General features: G+C 41.7%; 1 protein-coding gene across 9 annotated transcripts in view; it reads right to left on the bottom strand.

Annotated features, from left to right (window-relative positions):
• The window catches only part of fat3a (FAT atypical cadherin 3a), a 222,755-nt gene that overhangs the window by 163,991 nt on the left and 40,555 nt on the right, over positions 1 to 18,209 (bottom strand). For all 9 annotated transcript variants that reach the window (XM_047593725.1, XM_047593723.1, XM_047593724.1 and 6 more), the window contains exons 3-4: positions 14,699 to 15,022; positions 6,264 to 6,325 (exon numbers count right to left, since the gene is read on the bottom strand). In XM_047593725.1, the coding sequence (XP_047449681.1) occupies positions 6,264 to 6,325; positions 14,699 to 15,022 (386 nt within the window). The remainder of the gene's footprint in view (positions 1 to 6,263; positions 6,326 to 14,698; positions 15,023 to 18,209) is intronic.

Below are 18,209 nucleotides of genomic sequence, written 5' to 3'. Positions count from 1 at the left end.
TCACTCTAACTGCGTGGGCAACTATTCACTCAATAGTGGACGAGCAAGAGCTACACAACAACTGAATGACATTAAATGCCACACTACACTCATGGTTGTAACATCAACCAAAAATAATGAACTCCCATAGTGCATTACAGCACACATACTGCTGCTATCGAGTATTTAATTCAAATGTATTTAATTTTAGTTTCTTTTTAATATAATTCTATTATTTGTATATAATTTGTTATAATATAATTTGAACTCCCATAGTGCATTGCAGCACACATACTACTGCTATTGAGTATTTAATTCAAATGTATTTAATTTTAGTTTCTTTTTAATATAATTCTATTATTTGTATATAATTTGTTATAATTCTGAATTTTAATTTATGGTGATATTGTTAAATAAAAATAAAATGGCTTTAATTTTTTGTCGCTCAAAATACGTCATAAGTGTTAATGTGCGACACCCGCTGGCAGGTCCAGCCCACTATTTATGAACTTTTCAACAGGAGGTAAACCAACCATGGATAAATCCCTGTTATGAATGCATAAATAAATTTTGTTTTCTCTGTAGCAGTTCTTTCATTTCATAAATGCAACATACTATAGTTTTTTTATACATAGGCCTAGCATAGAGGTAAAAACTATATATACAGCGTTATCTTCATTTTAGATGTCAAAAGGGTTTTGTGGCTCCCAGTGTTTTCTTTTTACCTTTTGCGTTCCTATCTGCGAGAATGGGAACCCCCCTAACGACAGGAACGCCCATTTTTGTGTCGCAGCCTGGATGTTGACAAGCGTGGGTAGGCGAAGAAGAAGGGGGTGTTCCTATCTGCGAGAACATGAACCCCCCTAACGACAGGAATGCCCATTTTTGTGTCGTAGCGGGATGATATTGTACCAAGGTAGAATGAAGTTCAGGAGGTGGTGAGGTGCGCAAGAGCCTCTTCAGCCCTGGACTGAATGGAGTCTCGTATCAGCTGTATAACAGCGCAACAGATATATCGTGATTTCTTTGGAAATTGATGAAGGTAGTATGGAAGAAACTAGTTATTCCCAAGGTATAGTGTAGAGCAGGGGGGATTTTTATTCCCAAAAAGAAGGGCTCAGTAGAGAAAAGTCAGTGTAGACTGATCAGTTTGCTTAATGTTTAAGGGAAGGTCTTATTCAGTGTTGTGGCACAAAGGCTGTCTAGTTACTTAGAGAAAATTGGGTTGACTGATACATCGGTGCAAAAGGCTGGAATCTCCAGCTTTTCTGGACACTTAGAGCACACCAGCATGATTTGGCACCAAATTCAGTTAGCAAAGCCAGAGAAGAGAGACCTGCATGCTGTATTTCGAGACCTGGCTAATGCATTTGGTTCAGCGACTTTGATGTGAACAGGAGTGCCGCGTCGACCCGGGATTTTCTCTCTGATGCTGATATATCTGCCTGACTCTGACTCTGTGGCCTGACAGACTGTCTCATTGTAGAAGCTTCAAGCTTCAAAACAAGTTCTGGTCAGCTCCCATAAAGACTGATCTCTGAAGGGCATAGATTTTTGTTCATTTTTTTTTTCAATCAAACAAATCAAATATGTTGTTACACGATCGTTAATGGAGGCTCATAGGTGAACGACGACTGTGTGTATATACAGCTTGTATAGTGATCTCCCACACTTAAACGATCGTGGCAGCGCTCTGCATCCGAGGAAAACACGAGATTTGGCGGCAGATATCGGGCTCTGTGCAGGACACTGATTTATTCGAATATCAAAAGGCTTTTGATAGCTGCTAATATAAACACCGCATGTCGGGGCTGTGGATGAGTTTCTCTCCCTTGATCAATGAAGTCGGCGGTGATCAGAGTAATTTGTGGTTATTATCGGTAAAAGCAGCGCGAATCACAACTTAGTTCAGTTTGACATTATTGTCTGTCCGTTAGATAAACATTAAATTTTATTACAATTTAAAATGAATATTTATAGCCTGTGGGCTATACAAATAATAGTCATTGAAGTAGCTGGCTGGACTCAATTGTGTAGTGGACCATATGGCTGGCAGCCGGCGCTTGTGAAAAGCCCTGTATTTATCCGTCACACCTTAAAGGCCAGTCCGTGAAAATATTGTCCGACATTAAACCGATCCGTGTCGCAAAAAAGTTGGGGACCACTGCAATACAACATGGCAGCAGCTTGAGGTAGGCATCATGACAGGGTGTATAATCTCTCCACTAGCCTTTGCAATGGCAATGGAAGTGAATATTAGGGCCTCGAAATGGGTAGTAGGTGGAGAGAAGCTGCATGGAGGGCTTCGTCTCCTCCCATTTAGGGCCTACATGGATGACATGATGACTGTGATGTCAACTGCTCCATGTACTAGCAGACTGCTGGATAAGTTAAACAGCAACCTGCTTGAGACAAGAAATGATTCAAGGCATTTCGAGCATAGACCGGTCAGGGCTCCCAGACAAGCTGAGGTTATGGTGTATGCAAATTGGGTTATTGCCCCGACTAATGTGGCCACTGACAGTATATGAGGTCCCTCTGGCAAAGGTTGAGAAGCTTGAAAGGATGCTTAATTCATCAATTAGGATATGGCTTGGTGTCCAACGCTGCTTAAGTGATGCAGCCTTGTATAAAAAAAGGCATACTGGAGCTCCCAGTAATTAGTCTAATAGAGGAGTTTAGTGTACTAAGACTAAACTGGTGATGACTCTTACTCAGTCGAAAGATTTAGTAGTTAGTCATACAGCCCCCACGGTTAAAACAGGGAGGAAGTGGAATCCGAGAGAAGCGGTTCAGGAAGCACAGACTGCCCTCAGACTTAGGGATACCATAGGTCATGTACAGCAAGGGCGTGGAAGCCTGGGACTGTGTGCAGGGAAACCTCTGTGGAGCAAGGCATCAGCAGCAGAAAAGAGGAAGATGGAAGTGGAAGAAAATCATAGGCAGGAGGAAGCAAGAGATGCACGAAGGCAGTGTCGCAGGTTAAGCAAGGACAGTGGGTGAACTGGGAGAGTGTAGAGAGTTATGGTGCATGGAGGCTAGTGGGATTAGATTTATGAGGGGCTATTTATGATGTGTTGCCATCTCCCCAGAACCTAAACCAGTGGTTAGAGGAGGATGCTGCCTGCCCACTTTGTTCTTGTGTATGTACACTTAGCCACATTCTGACAGGTTGCAGGGTTAGCCTCTCCCAAGGGAGATATACTCGACGTCAAAACCAGGTTCTGAAATGCTTAGCAGCTGCAATTGAGGAAAAACGGATTGAATCAAATTCCGCATCTGCGGGATAGGAGAATAGGCATATTATGTTTGTTCAGGAGGGAGATAAGACCATACCAGCAAGAATCAGGCACAGCGCGGGGCAGCTAAGTGTGGGCGGAGCCTGGGAGCTGAGGTCCGATTTAGACGGCTGGCTAACCATTCCACAACAGATAGTCATGCCCTCAAAAGACAGGACTTGCTGTTGTGGTCCAAGATAGAAAGGAAAGAGTACTTTGTGGAATCAACTGTCCCATGGGAAGACAGAGTTGAGGAGGTGAATGAGAGCAAGAGAGATAGATACACGGAGATGGCATCGGAAGCTGAGCAGCGAGGCTGGAGCGCCCATGTGCCCCCAGTGGAGGTCGGCTACCATGGATTTGTTGCAAAATCCACCATTGCTCTCCTGTATGAGTTGGGCATTCGCGGGAAAGAACAGAGGGTCGCTGTAAAAAATATATCCCTGGCTGTGAAGCGAGTGAGTGAGTGGCTGTGGCTAAGGAGGAAACACGCTAGCTATGGAGCACGCTAAAGGTAAGGCTAGCTGTGTACTGTTAATAGGTAGCAGTTGTAGTAGGGTTAATCTAATCTGTCGGTTGAAAGTCACATGGTGGCGTGGTGGTTGCATTGAGGGAGGTGGTTCCGGGACAATGGAGCTCACTGTTAAGCCTTCTTGAGGTGTGGGCTAACCTAACGAAACATCGGTGAAGGGAGGTTCCCACTTGAAAACACCAACGATGTGCCGCACACTGCCTACTGTTGTTGGCTAAGCTTATTAGCTGGTGTTTTCTTGTGTGTTACTTCTGATCTTGGCAGAGGGGAGAGATGTTGATTGAAGTGTAGGTGCATGTCCCATCATTTCTTACCTACTACTGGTGGCTAGGCTAATTAGCTGGTGTTTTCTAGTGTTTTACTTCCGTGGCTAGGCTAATTAGATGGTGTCTGGTAGTGGTTTATTTCTGATCCTAGCAGAAGGGAGAGGTGTTGGTCGAAGTGTAGTCGCATGTCCCACCACCTCTCATTACATCCTGCTGTGGACTAGGCCAGGAGTTCTCAACCTTTTGCAAGCTGGGCCCTCAACGGATGAGGCGATACCAGAGGTCAAGTTTCTGTGTGAAGGCGTCCACTCTATCTGCGAGGAGCAAAACCTGAGTTTCGCAGCCTTCCAAAGACAGGTTGAGGCCATTCAAGCGGTCAAAATATATCGAGCAAATAGGACAGAGACACAAGCCACATCCAGTCGTCCAGCGTCATCCAGATGCTTTGCCAGATCCGATTTGATCTCTATCAAAAACAACTTGACTTCCCCTCGTAACTCGTACAACCGCTGTAACACCCACCCACTGGAGAGCCTGCAAACTTCCGTGTGCAGAAGTAGCTGTTTGTGTTCTGACCCCATCTCCTGGCAGTGGACCCCAAACAAGCAAGAGTTTAGCGGCCACGACTTGATGAGTTTTACTATTTGCACTGCTTGTATAAGCACGGAGTCAGGGAGAACTGGCATTTTTTTTGCAGCTAGTGCTTCGTGATGGACCATGCAATGTGTCCATTTCACAAGTCGAACAACCTGCTGAACAAGAGCAACTAGGTCACGCTCACTGCCCATCATTGCTCATGCACCATCCGTGCACAGGCCAACACATCAGTCCCAAGACAAGCCATTTTCCTGGATAAATTTATCAAGGACACTGAAGATGGCTTCTCCTGTAGTGTGCAACTGAAGAGGACAGAAAAAACAGGTTATCCGCCTCAATCACCTTGTCCCGCAGATACCTGACATAGGTGAGGAGCTGGGCCTGCCCAGCAATATCAGTGGGTTTGTCCAGCTGCAGTGCATAGTAAGGACTCTTTTATATGAACTCTATCAGTTGCTCTTTGATATCATTGGACATGTCTGAAATTCTCCTAGCAACTGTCATTGGACAGTGGTACTGTACTGAGTTTGGCTGCTGCACTCTCTCCTATTATTATTCTGCACGTCTTGCACAGCTGGCAAAAATGAGCGTCTCAGCAATTGTAAGGTCAGCAGGCTTGGTTTTGAGGTGCCTTTTAAGTTTTCAGGGCTTCATGCTGTCGTTTGCCAGCACATTTTTTTGCAGCTGGTGGTGCATCGGTGGTCTTGGTGGTTGTTCTCATGAGGAATTTCTCCATTTTTGTTTGGTTGTGAAATTATTAGCTATGTGTTTTTTTTAGTTGTGACAGTTGCAGTCCTTGGTGAGTGAGTGAGTGAGTGAGTGAGTGAGTGAGTGAGTGAGTGAGTGAGTGAGTGAGTGAGTGAGTGAGTGAGTGAGTGAGTGAGTGAGTGGCGTATGTCGTAGTTGGGTTGCAACACAGTGAAAAAGGGATAGGAGGCACACCTAGCAGTTAAAAAATACTTGGCTAGGGCTGAGATGGGTATAGTCTTTAAAAAGACAATTTGTAGAGTTAGTCTTGAAAAAGACTGTTTTTTAAAGTAAATGAATTTATAATAGAGAGCGAGAGATGGCATGAGCGAACTTGGCAGGAGAACAGGAGAAGAGTGACTGGCGCTATGATGTGAGTCAACTGCAGTGATTTTTTTTAGTGTGACGGTGGAAAAACATTTACTTTTACATCTTGCTTTGTAAATTAGGGCGGAAACAGTGGCTTTGTACGTGCGCAATTCATTTGCATTCTGGACGCGGAGTCATGTGTGGCTACTCGCTGCTCTGACTGACTCTGCTACGCCCCCCCAGTTGAGAACCACTGGATTAGGTTATGTAGCTGGTGTCTGGTTGTATCTTATTTCTGATATTGGCAGAGGGGAGAGATATTTGGTTAAAGTGTAGTTGCATGTCCCATTATCTCTATTACATACTGCTGCTGGCTAGGCTAGTTAGTAGCTGACTGATGGTCTGCTGGTCGGCTCTCCAGTTGGACTGGGCTTCTAAAGGAGGTTTGCACAAGGATCAGATCATGGCACAAGGGATCTTAACATCTCGTCCGATGTCTGAACTGAATTGAGTGTACATGTACACACATTTGAAATAGCTACACATTGTTCTCACCTCTAGAATGTGTTCTGTTTGTTGTTCTCGATCCAGTTTCCGGTAAGTTGTAGTGATCAGTCCTTAGACAGAAAACACCAGAGCACAATTTAAAAAGAGGCTCACACAAACACACACACACGCATACACACACACATGTATATAAAGTACCAGTAAGTCAAATGAGCATAGTGAAATGGTTAATTCCAATCATCACAATAGCTTTTCCTGTTACATGTAATTACATGTAACAGGAAAAGCGGAGAGATAGAAAGAGAAAAGCGGAGAGATAGAAAGAGAAATAGTAGGAGAAAAATAACAGTAACTGAATATCCTGATGGCTGTTGAGTGATACGAGGCTTGTATCATGTGGAGAACTTAAGAGGGGGATAAAGGTTAATTGATGAGACAACCAAATGTGCAATAATGGTTCAGATACTATTTGAGTAAGTCTTCTTGAGTCTCACACATTTTTATCAAGTAATAAAAAACACCCATTCTTGTTACTCAATACAATAAAATACACATTCTGAACCAGTAGCAATTTTATTTTATTACCTTAATATTACTGAACTAATACTGGTCAACCCTCTGTTTAGACTAACCCAAATATTGAATTACGTATTACTAGTTTGTGTGACATCTTCTGCACATCTCATGTTCATCACGTTCTTCTCATGTTTCCTATTTTAGTTGCCACTCTATGAATTTCTTTGAGACTTAATTAATCCATAATGCAGGCTGTGTAAAAAATACATAATTTTAAATTTCTTCAACATAACAAAAGAAAGAAAAAACAAAGCTATTCCTACAACTCTCATTTCTTAGACTTCCCTGAGGCAGTCAACCATTTGAGTCAAAGTAATGGTTGCTGCATATTATTTCTCTTCATGCATGATGTATATTAGTAATTAATTTATTAATGAACAACTAGAAATTTAGAAGTCTTGTCTATCGAGGCAATGTTGTACTGCTGCTACTACTACTGTCCTACTGTTCTCTTCTCTGTCTTTTCTGTCTCTACCCGGCCGGCGTTAGGAGGATGATTCACCCTGTATGAGCTGTGTTCTGTTCAAGGTTTCTCTGACTGTGAGACTGTGTCTCCATCCCCCACCACTGTGCCCATTCACACCTGCTGTAGGTTCTGCTTCCCTTCCCATCAACATCTTGCCCCCTTCCCTCCCCCTTCCTCTGTTCATCAGCGGCTTCAGCAGACAGTCCCTCCTCACCCCACCGGCCCATCCCCTTTAACACTCAGTGCGAACATACAGAGCTTAATTGAGCTATGCTTAAAATTTGACTTTCTGACTACAGTCCTTGTCCCTGTTTATTGCCACACTAGGTGGCGATATGTGTCTTTTCAGCGGGTTAATACCACGTTAATATGGCTCGCTTTCTGGTTGACCTATTTCGTCATATAATAAACAAGTCGTTCAGGCAGCAGACTGGCATTTCAAACAACAACCATAGGGAAAATAGTACATTTTTTAATTTCTGGTGTAGATACGTTGCATGCTGGTGTAGATACGTTGCGCGCTATTCTTCAGACAGTTCTCCTAGTGGCTCCGTTTACCTTCTTCTTCTTCTGCAACTGGCTTTCTTGGATGTTTTTGTTCCAGGGTCACACGCCAGCACAGTGGTTGTAGAGCATGCGCACACGCATTATCCAACTGAAAACTATGGTTACCATATACATGCCGGAGAAAATGGAATTCTATATTATCTGGGTGTCTCAATCGGTTAATGAGAACTCAGATCTTAATCGGAGTACCGTGTTTACTATACTATAACTTCTCCTGTCATAGTCCAATTAAGGCAAAATTTTTATTTTTTTTTCACAAGCATGTAAATGCACTGACTGACAGCGCCACAGTCCCCCCCATCACCCACCACCCATGGCCTTACCCTCACCTCCTGCCAGGTACAGAGGGAGTTTTCGAGACTGAGGCAGAATAAAGCCAGAGGGCCAGGCGACATCAGCCCCAGGGTCCTCAGGATGTGTCCTGGGCATCTTTCAGCACCTCTTTAACCTCTCTCTGAGGATGATTATTGTTCCAGTACCGAAGTACCTGCATTGTTCCAGTGCCGAAGAAGAGACGTCTCAGTGCTCCCGGTGACTACAGGTCAGTGGCATTAACATCCCATGTCATGAAGTCATTTGAGAGACCTGAGGAATCTGTTGTCTGCTCTTCAGGACCCCTTGCAGTTTGCTTACTGGCAGCAAATGGGTGTAGAGGATGACATCATCTTCATCACAAACAAGGCCCTGTCTCATTTGGAGAGTGGAGGAAGCATTGTGAGAGTCACTTTCTTTGACTTCTCCAGTGCCTTCAACAGCATCCAACCCATCCTCCTGAGAGACAAACTACTCCACATGCAACTTCACCCTGACATCTCTGCCTGGATTTTGGACTACCTCACAGGACAGCCTCAGTAGGTCAGGATGGATGGATGCACATCAGACGTCCTGACAAGCAACATAGGAGTGCCCCAAGGAACTGTTCTGGCACCATTCTTCTTCACCCTCTACACGGGTAGCACAGCCGCTCGGTGGTTAGCACTGATACCTCCCAGCGATAAAAAACTTTACATAAAAGTAAAGTGGTAGACACAGAAGGTTCTCACCAGCACTGAAGCGGAGGATCCAAAGAGCTGTCTGTCAAGACACGGGACTATCCTCAACCCAAATTAAGTCCATTACTGGTGCTGACTGCAGCCCAATAACCATCATTATCTGTGAGGTAAGGGCTTCAAAAAACATTTTCTTCAGCGCCACAAAATTTCCCATTTGGACTTTGCAAGGGAGCACCAAACATGGGACATTCAATGGTGGACAAACGTTTTATTCTCTGACAAGAAAAATTTTAACCTTGACAGTCCTGATGGCTTCCAACGTTACTGGCACAACAAGGAGATGCCACCGGAGATGTTTTCTACGTGGCACAGGGGGCGCCACCATGATCTGGGGTGCTTTTGTTCAAAGGTTCAAAAGTTTTGTTCCATCAATGGAACAATGGAGCTTCAGGTTGTGCAGGGATTTCAAGCAGGAGCTATGTGGAGATGTTGCAGCAGGCATCCCTTATGACTGAGGGCTCTTCTCTGTGTGGTAATGACTGGATTTTTCAACAAGACAATGCTACAGTTCACAATGCCCTGGTCTGACAAAAGATTTCTTCCAGGAGAATAACATCACTCTTTTGGATCATCCTGCATGTTCCCCCGATTTAAATCCAATTGAAAACATTTGGGGATGAATGGCAATGGAAATTTACAAAAATGGACATCAGTTCCAGACAGTGTCAGACAGTGCCAGTGACAATGGTGTAGCAACACATAATGTAATAATGGCTCATAATGTAATAACTTAAATGGAATAAAAGTTTATAATGTAATAATCGGCTCATAATGTAATAAAATCATGAGCGCATGAGGTAATAATGGTTTTGCACATAATGTAGTAACTTATTACATTATGAGCCTTACTGGTGCCGTTCATAATGTAATAACAGCTTATAATGTAGAAATGGGTCATATTGTGAGAAAACTTCGGCATTATTGTAATCCATTGGTTTTACATACACTTTATCAAAGACACTCACTTTACGTTGGATACAATATTCATTCAGTCACCCTGGTCTATGAAAGTTATCAACGGAACCAGTGACAAAGGGCAGGCCTGGTGGATTCCAACTCTCACTGGGAACAGGTCTGACTTACAGCTGGCTACATGGACCAAACTTGATGCTTAGAATGGGGCCATCCATCCCATTGTCCTGGAGCATTCCAACAGGATGCCTCTGGGGACACCCTTCATGCTCCTCTGGGGACACAGTTCTAAGCGTTCTCCAAATGCACAAAACACATATGGTGTGGTTGGGCGAACGCCTCCAGCATCCTAGTGGGGGTAGAGCTGATGCTCCTCGATCTGAGGTTCAAAGGTTATGAAGCCATTCCTCCCAACACCCAATAGCCCCAGTTAATGTCAGCAGCTTCTGAATTGCCGTCTTTCACCCCTCAGGCACTTCATGGTTTGCCAGAATCTTTTCAGAGCCCACCGATAGTTCCTCCCAATCACGCCCCTCCAAATCACGATGTTATTGCCCACAAACAAAAAGCCCATTGCAGCCCTCCGCCTCTCACACAGTGAACCCCTTTCAAGGACTTGAGTTCTAGAGCTGACACTAAATGTCGAGGTGAGGCCGACTTTATCTAGTCAATAGCAACCGGACTGATTTTTGTTGGCAGCTATAATTTATGACCATGTATTATTTATGCATATTGTTTAGTTAAATTTATTTGGAGTTTTTTGTTGTTGTTGTTTTTAATGTTTTTACTTGAGTATCTGTGTTTACACACAGGCCTGGCAGGCTTGGACCCTCCCACCCGTGTACAAATCATAGTCAAACACAGACCTCTTCCCCTAGTGCTTATTTGTTGTCAGTGTGTGCAGTTTTGACCAATTAGGCTTCTCTTCCTTGTTACATGTATGTATTGGGGGCACAGGTATTTGCATCTAAGTTTTGCAGAAATACTGATAGAAAGACAGGGGTGAAAGCATTTTCTAGGTAAAAATGATGACAATGCAACATTTTTTATCACAATATGAGCCATTATGCCACACATTATGAGTGGCACCAGTAAGGCTCATAATGCATAAGTTATTACTAGGAATGAGCGAGTACAGCATTATCTGTATCCGTATCTGTATCTGTTAACCATACGAATTATCCGTATCTGTATCTGTACTTGGAATGGGCCTAAACCGGAAGTGGGCGGGATTTAACTCGGAAGTGGATCGGGTAATTTGTAATATTTATACCACTACTACCTTTATTTTTTAATGAAATACAACAAGAAAGTGTCAAACACTCTGCGTGAAGTCAAAAAAAAAATGGTTAGAGCCTGCCGGGGTACTATCTCTGTCAACATGGGAATCAAATACATGACCAGAGCTAATCAGACAGACATATGATCATCTTTCATTGAGCATTGATATTGAGAATCTGGATATTAGCCTCACACCAAACCTAGGAGAGGAGGTTGGGGTGGGTCACATTTGGCCGTGTGGTAGGGTGGGGGGGTCATACGATGCAGATGGGGAGTCATGGAATCACATCGGCCCTCCTTCTCCATTGCTGTTAATGTCTGAGATTTTCAGAATGTTTTGGTGGTTTGGGTGACTCAGCGCTGTGTTGATTAATCCCCCAATGGAGTCAATGGTCAGCAGAGAGAGACATGGCCACACTCAGAGGCTCACAGTTTAATTTCTGTATGTCTCACTGCTTTGACGAGCACATTGTGAGAGACAGAACAAGTTTGTCTACAACTGTGGGAAAAAATCATGTGTCTAGTGTGTAAATTGTGGCCAGGACAAGCGTGGAAAGAGAAAAGTTTCAGGCAATTTCAGACAACTTCCTCCAAGTGATGATGTCATCCACTCTAGTGACAACATTCCGCGCAATACACACTCTTTATGATCATTCAAAAATGATCATGGACATTGAACAGTGATTGATCAAAAATTATATGACCTATCAAAATGTGGATTAATACACCAATACACAAGATGTCAAGGTTCTGTCTGTCTTTTATTTTGTGATCATGTTTTGAAGTTTCCTGTTTTATTTTGACAAGTTTCCTGCTTGTCGTGTGTCCTTGTGCTTTGTCATGTCTGTCTGTGTCATGTTTTGTGTTTGCTGTTTTATTTTGTCACGTTTCTGGATTTCCTATCTTGTGCGTCTTCATCTCTTGATTGTTAATTTGTCTCACCTGCTGAGATTGCCCCGATCTGTTTCACCTGTGTCTTGTCAGTCCTGAGCCCTCTTGTGTATATATAGCCCTGCCTTTACCTTTGTTCCTTGTCTTGTCGTTTATTGTCTCCACGTCATGTTTCCACATCCACGTTTCTTGTTTTTACTATTTTTGCCTTGCCATGATTCTTTTGACTTTTGTATTTTGTATTTACCTGCCGTGCGCAGCGCCTTTTGTTAATTATTAAGTTCTTTTTGTTGAACTCCCTGCCTCATCCATTAGTCCTGCATCTGGGTCCTCACCTCTACAACCTCCTCCATCCTGACACAAGACGTGTGTCTACAGTTTAAAGTTTATATGAAGTCTGTAGGTGACAGTATGCCTGAGCAGTAGACGTTTGAAAAACTGTTTTTCACTCTCTTTTTTGCCCGTTCCATACTTTTCAATGTAAAATTTTTCGCAGTTTTTGCATTTTTCGTATTTCGTAGAGAAAAGTAATAGCACACCGATTCTGATCAAACTGCTCGTTTTGATATATAACTTGTCCTAAAACTTTTCAAGCTGTAGGACGAGTTAAAAAAGGGAGGAAGATGAAAAATGAATTAAGAACAAACACGCAGTATAACAATAGTGCCTCGGCCTATTAAACAACACATAACACAACACATAAAATAATCAAATATGCATGAAATTAAGCTTCTACATACAAAATAATATACCTGTCAAAACTGGAGATGACCTCATCTGTGGAATCCATATGGCTACGAGTGGACTTACCTAATGTTAAACCAATGCTTGTTGGTTGTTGCTATAGATCTCCTGGTTCTAATGTTCAATGTGTTGTTAATATTTGTGACATGCTTCAAAGAGTAGTGGATAAGGAGACATAGTTTCTTGGTGATCTGAATATTGGCAAGAGCTGCATCCTAAGAAGTAGACTACTTATCATAGTGAATGCATTTAATCTTACTCAGATTGTAAATCTCCCAATGAGAGTTTCCTGTAATATCACTGTGTTCTATATGTTCTACATGCATAGACCACATATATACCGATATATACTAATGGGGCGGCTATGGCTGAGTAGGTAGAGCGGATTGTCCAACCGAAGGGTTAGCGGTTCGATCCCCCGAGTGTGCCATATGCCGAAGTGTCCTTGAGCAAGATACTGAACCCCCAGTTGCTCCCAGTGCAACTGGCGCTAGTGTGTGTGTGTGTGTGTGTGTGTGTGCTTGTGTGAGCGAATGGGTGGATGTGTCTCTGACTGTAAAAGCGTTTTGAGTACCTTTGAGTAGGTAGAAAAGTGCTATATAAGAGCAATAACATTTACCATTTAATGACTGCACAACTGAGTCATTGTTATTAATTGTCTTGCCTGGACTTTGCTCCAGGTTTTGTGACTAAACGACCTAATCTGGTCCTCCTGCAGGCGTAACATTATTCACTTTTCATGTAATTAACTTCAGATAGTATAGCAGTATAAATCAAAACTCAACTCTTCTTTAAGATACTGTTTAGATACAAGAAAACATGCTTAAATTCATTTGGAAGGGTAATGCTTGAATGTTCTCTTTTCTCCAATTTGAGGTACACTGGAGAACTTTGGTCATAGCAAATGTAAGTGTCTTCTAGACAGAAATGTTATCTTGGACTTAACGTGAAGTTTAAATGTTTTTTATATCCATGTGAGGCAGTGACATGTATAATAAGCCTGAGCAATTCCAGTCAATGCATTGCTTTGCTTCCCTAGAATAAAATGCTTGAAATTTATCACTTATCATACCCACAAGACATTTTTTTGTCTTGTAGGGTATACTAAGGGTGGTATTTGAAAATTGAAACAGAATATTATCCTGATAGTTTACTCTATATGTCAGGATACACCATGCAAAATTTCAGAGTTATGATACTGCAATTGCATAATTGGTCAGCTAATGTATGCAATAACATCTTTTCGCCAGAAGCTTTTCCCAAAAAGAATGTTTTTTGGCCCCTGAGGTGAAACGGCCCCAAGTTGGGGGTGAAGGTTCAACTTCAAAGGGATAACATGAAATAATAGTGGGAAAAAAGGTATCAAAAAACATCCTGAGGGGTGGATTTGGCTCCCAGCCCAATAAAGGTGCCCGTGTGAAGTCAGAAATCAGTCTACTTCTGCGGTATAATTCACGAATGCACACTTTACATCAGACAACACAAAATATGGAAAGTAAGTGGCATTACACTAATTAGAAGAAGTCTATGTAAGTTTAATAACACCTAGGCCCTGCTTGATGCTAGAACTGCATAATATTATATATTTTACGCTCTGAGTAGTACATTCATTTAGCTCCTAGTTAAAATGACATAAGTTCGTAACTACCAAATTTGTAGCCATTAGAGATTTAATTAGAGACATCTTTGCCAGCAGGTATGGCGGCATTAGAAACATCTATAGGAGCTAATCCATATTGGGAAAAGTCTGTCTCCACTAGACATTTCTGAGGCAACTTCAACAATTAACACTACCATATAAAAACTACAGTCACAATATTTTACCGATAGGTTACGGTAATTAAGGTTTTACTCTAAAAAGTCAACCCATGATCTTTGTTTTGTTCAGCTCCAGCCCTATATCCCACCATCATTGTATTTTTAAAATTCAAGTTCAAACTCATTTCATGCAGCAATGCCTTTTTGAATCATACCGATACTGACAAATTACTCACCAGTTCGGGTGTTGATTGTGAAGAAATTCTGTGGGTTTCCGCCAATAATGCGGTAGTTGAGCCTTGTGTCAGTATTAGGGGGTGTGGCATCGGGGTCTTGGGCCTGGATCTGGATGACAGAAATATCTTTCGGTGAATTTTCAGGCACTGACGGCCGGTAGAGTGGCTCGGAGGTCAGTGGGTTGTTGTCATTAATATCCTCCACTTGGACGAACACCTCCATAGTGGTGAAATGAGGAACAACACCATGATCAGTGGCATACACTGTAAGCCAATAGGAGTCCTTGGTTTCACGGTCCAGCATATCAGTAGTGTAGATGACCCCTGGTGTAGGAAGAGACAAAAAAAACAGATGTTGTTTTTCAGTCTAACAACTGCACTCGTCGAAAGGGGCACCACTTACAAGCATGCGCTGCATCCAGTAAGACTTAATCAATTAATATTTGATCAATATTAATTAACAGTAATGAATCAATCAAATATCTGAGGCGTCAGCTCTCAATACAGGGATCATCTATTTCCAGCTCACCACGACCTTCTGACAATAACTTAAGTGAAATTTGTTGTTTATTTACAATGGTGAATAGTGAATAATAAACAATGTGATGAATAATATAACAGAGTAATAGAAAATGATGAGAATACCGCAGTAAATGAGCTTTAACGAAAGTGAGAAGTATGAACGAAAATGAGAACGCAAACAGAACCTAATTTCATAATATAAATTATTTCAGATCTGTTAGGTTTGTTATCATCACATGCATCAACTCTGCTGAAATATGAAGGTGACAGTCTACTTATGGGAACTCTTTGGTTGCTACTCAGAACAACTGGATCACCAAACTCTGTCCTGGTGAGCTTGATCTTTCTGTGCTATTGTTTTTTTGCAGTATGAAACCTTGTCAGCACCAGTCCCAAATAATACAATAATAAACACTTTGCATTTAATGTCTTTGGCATTTGAGTAAATGGTTGTGTATCATCTAAATAAATTAGGGAATTGATTGTTTGCTTTCATTATTCTGAATATATATGCGGTTATGTCACCAAATAATTTCTAGAAGATTATAGTAAGGTAGCTCATGCAAATAAGCTCATACATATAAGTTAAAGATAAATTCAGTGCATTTAAAAAAAATAAATAAATGTAAATTGCACATGAACAGCTGAGCTGAACCTGGTTACAAAAGACTTGGCCTCACTGACATGCTTAAACATCAAATAAGTATTCAAATACTCCTGAACGAGTAACTAAATTAAGTGAAATACAAAAATAAATGAATAAATCATAAATTAAACCAACAGAAGACATTTGAAAACGCTCGCTCCTGAGTTTTGAATGCTGTGTGGTCATTACCTGTCTATCGAAGGAGCAGTGAAACTGGAAAACACCTGGGTGGGCCTTAAAATGGGTAGGAGGAGGATAAGAGCAAAGTGCTGGGCATTTAACTTGTCAATCTGCCCAAAACTTGTTTGGATGTTTGAAAGTTTTTTTTAGCTTACTGTGTGCTTGCACACAAACATTTTAGCTGTGCTGCCAAGCACCTTAAAAAAGAAAAAAGATCTACGCATTTATTTTTTTTTAGATGGTTGTAATTTTATGTTTTAGAAAATTGAAAAGTGCTAACATTCTTGGAAACATTTATATGTTAAATACCTGTAAATTTACAAAATCAAATTCCATACTTCCCATACTTGCGTAGGTACCCTGTGAGACAATTTTGATCATTATTGATGCTATTCGAAAAAAAGAAGCTTAAAAATGGTGTTTTGAGTTGTTTAATATGGCATGGGACAGATTTGCATCTTTTTTTTTATTATTAACTTTTTATTTGAATTTCAAATGAAACAGATTAATCCAATTACATTCATTCTACATTCAATACTTAACCCCCAGAACCCCCTCCCTCCCTCCCCCCACCCTCCTTCACCCCTTCACCACCCAGCAGTGTGCTAATTCATTAAAAGTTCTGTTAGGTCAGATATAAGATTCTTCCATGCTGTAACTGTGCTTATTTTACTCTTGCTATTGATAGCTCCAGGTATGCAATGTCCAAGAAGCTTCGAAGCCAGTGAGTTTTTGAGATGTCATGGGGAGGTTTCCAGCGTTGAACAACAATTTTCTTTGCCGCTGTCAGAACTGCCAACCAGATTTTACGTGTTTTTCCCCCGAGGGAGAGCTGGGAGTCATCATTCAGAAGGTGTATAGCTGGTTCCAGTGGCAACTGTACCCCTGTTAGCGCTGCTATCGTGCTTATTACCTTCTCCCATAAATCCAAAATCCCTGAACATTCCCATACAACATGTGCAAAAGAGCCAAAGGTTCCCTGGGGGCAAAATGAGCAATATGGGTCTGAAGTTAATCCCATTTGATGTCTAATTCTAGGTGTTACATATGCTCTGTGACAGAATTTTAAGTGTGATTAGGGTTTTTTGATGCTCCAATAACATTGTCCCAAATTGTGTTCCAGTCTAAGTTTTGCCCCCAATCTGGTAAATCCATCTCCCAGGCTTTCATTCCTGCTGTGGGCATACATTTCTGAGAATTCAGCTTATCATAAATATATGATACTATAGACCTGGGAGCATTCTGTATCCATTCCAAAATAGGATGGTCCTTAAGTTCTGTCCCCCAGGGAACCCGGTAGGTTTACAAGCTGATCTTATCCTAAAGTAGAAGAACAGGGAGTTTTTGTTAATACCATATTGCAGACCCGAGCTTGAAAATCAAGAATATTATTTGCCCCGCTAATTTTCCAGGCAGATATTTTGTCATCTTCAAACCAGTAACTAAGACGTTTTAACATAAATGCCCAGTGGTACAGCTCAAAGTTTGGACATGCTAAGCCCCCATCCTTCTTATTACACTGAAGCGCGGACCACTTTATATTGGGACGCGTGCCATTCCAGACATAACGTTGCAGTAAAGAGTCTAGTTTCTGCCAATATCCTGTTGGAGGTGCAAGTGGCAACATCGAACTAATGAAGTTAATGCTGGGTAGAACATTAATTTTAATGACCGCTATTCGTGCAGGGAATCCACCTGTTAATATCTTCTTCTATCTTTTTCAGAATTAATGAATAATTTGTTTTAGCTACCTCCGATAAAGAATTACTTACCCTGATCCCTAAGTACATGACCTCCTTTGAAACCTTAATCTGAGGAGGAAGAGATAATTTGCTTTGGTCTGTATTAATCAGCATAAGTGCTGACTGAGATTAACTTTGTATCCTGACAAATATCCAAATTGTTCCAGTACCTTTAAGACATAGGGCAGAGTCTGTTGATAATCTGCCATACAAACTAATGTGTCATCGGCATAAAGCGAAATCGAATGTGATGTTGCCCCTATTGTTATGGGGGGAATATGTGTGGAGTTCCTAATTAAATGTGCAAGTGGTTCAATAGATAAGGTGAAGATCAAAGGGGACAAACGGTCTTGTCTTGTACTCCATCCTATATCAAACAAATTTGAAAAGCCTCCTCCCATACAGACCCGTGCAGATGAAT

Source organism: Mugil cephalus, chromosome 9, assembly GCF_022458985.1.
Source record: "Mugil cephalus isolate CIBA_MC_2020 chromosome 9, CIBA_Mcephalus_1.1, whole genome shotgun sequence".
Lineage (NCBI taxonomy): Eukaryota > Metazoa > Chordata > Actinopteri > Mugiliformes > Mugilidae > Mugil > Mugil cephalus.
Note: the sequence above shows the minus strand (reverse complement) of the source record. Positions and strands in the feature narration are given on the sequence as shown.